The sequence below is a fragment of the Drosophila persimilis genome, unplaced genomic scaffold, assembly GCF_003286085.1.
Source record: "Drosophila persimilis strain 14011-0111.01,24,50 unplaced genomic scaffold, DperRS2 tig00000002-arrow-pilon, whole genome shotgun sequence".
In the NCBI taxonomy this organism is placed as follows: domain Eukaryota; kingdom Metazoa; phylum Arthropoda; class Insecta; order Diptera; family Drosophilidae; genus Drosophila; species Drosophila persimilis.
Window position 1 is genome coordinate 4,555,358 of NW_020825289.1, and position 4,331 is coordinate 4,559,688.

Here is a 4,331-nt window from a genome sequence, read left to right on the forward strand (position 1 = left end):
ATGATTGCATATATTTGTAATTCTGGGCAGCAGAAGTCGGGGTGGGTGGGCGTTTGGCGCGTGCTGCTGCGTTTTATCGTCGATCTCCTGCCCCTGCCCCCTGGAGTGTTTTATTACAACTCCCCCACCTCGATACAAAGCTGCAGATGAAAGAATTTTAGAATGGATCTCTCTGTTTCAGATTGTCTGCTCGGAGGATGAAGAGTTGGCGTGCACGGACTTCACCAACGACTTCTACAAGCTGGTCAACATTAGCTCCAATTCGTCGCGCAGCCTCTACTCCTACCTCGAGGGAGAGACGGACGGCGAGGACGAGGATGACGATGACGAGGCAGATTCGAGCATGTCCGAGAGCCAAGCGGCACACACGTCCCGGGCCGCCACCAGTCCCACGCCCAGCGAGGCGGGACGGGCTCAGCGGATGAGCTGCTCCTCCAGCGAAACGGACGAAAACTCGATCAGCCACCCGCCGCCGCCGACGGAGTCGCATCAGGAGAAGGAAGAAGAGCCTGACTATGCGGTCATTGACGAGTGCCGGCGCCGCGTTGGTGACATCGAGATCAAGGACGTGCCGCTGATCATGAGCGCCACGCCTTTGCAGCCCCTCAATGAGCAGCAATGCATAGCACAGATCATCAAGAGCGAGCTGCGATGCCCGTCCCATGTGCTGGTAAAGTCCAAGTCTGTGCTGGAAGAGCAGGAGCCCAGCTGCATCCTACGCCACAATCAGCGTCGCGAGCTCGAATTCACTCTTGTGCGCAGCGACAGCATCAGCTGTGCCCTTATGGCGAAAATTGCCAAGGAGGCAGCGCCCTCGTCACTGGCGATCGTGTTCAAGCTGAAGGACCGAATTCGGAACCGCAAATTTTAGGCGCCGGCTACATCGAGTCAGTGGCGCCGAATCAATGGCTGGAACCGGGTGACGACCCCGGTGCAGATACCAGCGGCTGCATCACCAAAGAAGGTGAGTACATCTATAGATCCCATAATGTGTATACGTATCCTAATCTGCGACGTATTTCCAGAAGCAAGCTAAGTCAACGGAGCTGCCTGCCCATGGCAGTGCCCACCAGAATTCCAACGAGCATCAATTCATCGACGTCCTCCACCTCGTCGGTGTGGTCATCCTCGCTCTCGCCTTTGTCTTCGTCTCCTTCGCCACAGTCGCCCCAACAACAACAAAAGCAGCAGCAGCCAAGACCCTCAGGACAGCAGCAGCGTAAATCGAAAATTCCTCCATCAGTTCCTGTGCAGCGATCCTATGCGAGCTAAGTGGCGGAGTGACGTCGCCGTTAAATCTCAAATGAATAATCGTCAAGCAAAGAAATATTCATAGATTAAAAAGACTATATTGTGATATATTCGAACAAACAAACAAAAAACGAGGGGGAACGTTGTGAGTTGCTGCGGACACCGCAACTCTACATTTATACCCGATACTAAGTCAGTATGGCTCTCCTCCGGCAGACGCCGCTAATATTAAGCGACAACACAAAGAGTGCGTGCGAAAGAGACAGAAAATCAGTCTGAGCGTGACGTCGGGCGCTGCGTAGCCACTGCAAATTGATTTCTTGCTTTTGGTTACAAAAATTATCCGAACTGATCCAGATTCAGCAACCGGATATGGTCATTCTCTATGATTGTGCGTTTTTAGTTTTCTCGAATGTGCAATATTGTGGATGCAACAGATTTTCGTCCTCTGTGTGGGCGGAAGGGGGTGGGGGGAAATTTTGAGATAAACGATTTATAGTGAGATCTAACAGGAGTGCGGATACCAAATTTGGTTACACTAGCGTTAATAGTCTCTGAGATTTGTGAATATCCCCAGATTTTCGTCCTTTGCGGGGGCGCAAGGGGGTGTGGCGAAATTTTGAAACAAACTCGTCGCGGTCCGATATATTAGGAGTGTGGATACCAAATTCGGTTGCTCTAGCTTTTATAGTCTCTGAGATCTAGGCGCTAATGTTTTACTCTAAGCAAAGCTGGCTATGCTACGTGTGTGTTAGAGAGAGATAGGGCGAGAAAAATGAAACTGTTTTCTTGATGCTGTCTATAATAATAATACGATCTGATTCTGCAGTCTAAAAGATATGGTCATTCTCTACGATTCTGCGTTTTTGCTTTTCTCGTATCTTTAAAATTGGGGATGCCACAGATTTTCATCCTTTGTGGGGGCGGAAGTGGGCTGGGCGAAGCTTTGAAATATTCTTCTAGCAGTGACATATCACAGAAGTCTGGATCCAAAACATCGTTGCTCTAGCTCTTATAGTCTTTGAGCACTAGGCGCTAATAGGGACGGACAGACGGACAGACGGACGGACGGACAGACGGACAGACGGACAGACAGACATGGCTCAATCGACTCGGCTATTGATGCTGATCAAGAATATATATACTTTATGGGGTCGGAAACGATTCCTTCTGGACGTTACACACATCCACTTTTACCACAAATCTAATATACCCCAATACTCATTTTGAGTATCGGGTATAAAAAATCGAAATTTTATAAAAATACTCAAAATAATTGTGCAAAGTTTCAAGGCTCTAGTTTAAAAACTAGACTTTATGCAAAAAAAAAACGACTTCTGGACCATAGTGGACCATAGGACCATAGACTTCTCTCCTATAGGAGAGGGATCGTAGTACCCTGCCTGGCTAGCTCGTCGGCGGCGTCGTTCCCCTCGATGTCCCTGTGGCCGGGGATCCATAGTAGGAAGAGATCTAACTGCTCTGCGATCTCGTGCAGAGACCTGCGGCAGTCATTTACAGTCGCTGAGTTCGACGATATTATGCCTAGAGCTTTAATAGCCGCTTGGCTGTCCGAGAAGACGCACACTAAGTGCGTGTCTAGACGTAGTTTCGAGACGATAGAAATGGCCTCCTTGATGGCTTCAATCTCCGCTTGGAACACACTACAGTGGTCCGGGAGCCTGAAGCAATGACTGATGTTCAGCTCGCTGCAGTAGACTCCGCCTCCCACGCGGCCGTTTAGCTTTGAGCCATCAGTGTAGAAGTGAACCACACTTGCAGGTCCTGGTTCGCCCATCTCCCTGTCCTCCCTAAGTGGGATTGATACCGGGAAGGGCGTCGAGAGGTGATCACTAGGAATACAGTAATCTGTCCTCTCTGGTAATTGCGGGAGTCTCATTAGGAGTCCCGAGTGCCCAACCACCCGTGGGAGAAGATTCCCTCGTAAATTATTCTGAGCCAGTTAATGGCTTTAAGTCCCGCGTGAATCAGTTGGGCAGGGAAAATGCCGTCTGGGCCCGCGAACTTGTAAGGTTTAAAACTTCTGATCGCCCAGGAGATTTTCTCCTGGCTTAGCAGGCTCAGGAGAGCATTTGAGACGACAGAAGGAGGCGCGAAGTAGTTGGGTCTGTTTTCATCGCAGCCAGGGAAGTGAGTATTTAGGAGAAGATTTAGCGATTCATTGCTGGACGTAGTCCACGACTGGTCGGCGTTCTTCAAGTAGCCCCGGGTGGGTGTTGTCTTCGAGAGAACTCTGCGCAAGCGCGAGGCTTCTGAGTTACTCTCGATTTCGCTGCAGAACTTACGCCAGGAGGCGCGTTTGGCATTTCTAAGTTCCTTGTTGTAGGTTGACAGACTGGCCTTGTATTCGGCCCAGTTTTGCTCAACGTTCTCAGCCTTAGCTTTATTGAGGCTTTCCGGAGTTCATCCAGTTTCGGATTCCACCATTCAGGTTTCCTCCGGCCTCTGTTCTTGCCAGAGGAGCATGCTTTGTCGAGCGCCTTATTGCAGGCGTCGGTAAACATCTTAAGTAGGCGGGTCGTGGCCTCCGTGGAGAACTCCTCCTCAGATGGGGGCTCGGGGAGAATACGACAGAGGTAATTAGAGTACCGAGTCCAGTTTGTCCGCCTGATGTTCCGGAAACGAACTGGCTTCGGTACTGAGAAGGAGAAAACAGTTTCCACGTACCTGTGGTCCGAGAAGGAGTGCTCTTCCAGGACCCTCCAGGATATAATGTTACTCTGTATCTCGTGAGAGGCAAGCGTCAGGTCCAGGACCTCCTTGCTGTTTTTAATAATAAAGGTGGGATCACTACCCCGGTTTAATAAGCCCATCTGAGTGGTCAGTAAGTAACTGAAAAGGTACTCACCCCTTTCGTTTGTGTCAGTGCTTCCCCACTGACAGTAATGTGCTTTGGCGTCGCACCCCACAATTAGGCCGATGTCTTTGGCCGAAGATTCTGCGATTAGAGCCCGGAGAGTCGCGTATGGAGGGGGGTCTGGTTGATCATGCCCCATGTATGCGGAGCAGATCCTCAGTGAGCGCTTCTGGCCTTCGAGGCTCACTGCGGTGTGGTCTTC

The 4,331-nt window shown here is 50.5% G+C and overlaps 1 protein-coding gene across 1 annotated transcript; it reads left to right on the forward strand.

Moving 5' to 3' along the window:
* Positions 1-1,272, forward strand: LOC6590138. The gene is given in 3 exon segments (XM_026987043.1): positions 1-105; positions 182-990; positions 1,038-1,272. Coding segments are annotated over 3 exon segments (1,149 nt in total).
* The last annotated feature ends 3,059 nt before the right edge of the window (positions 1,273-4,331 follow it).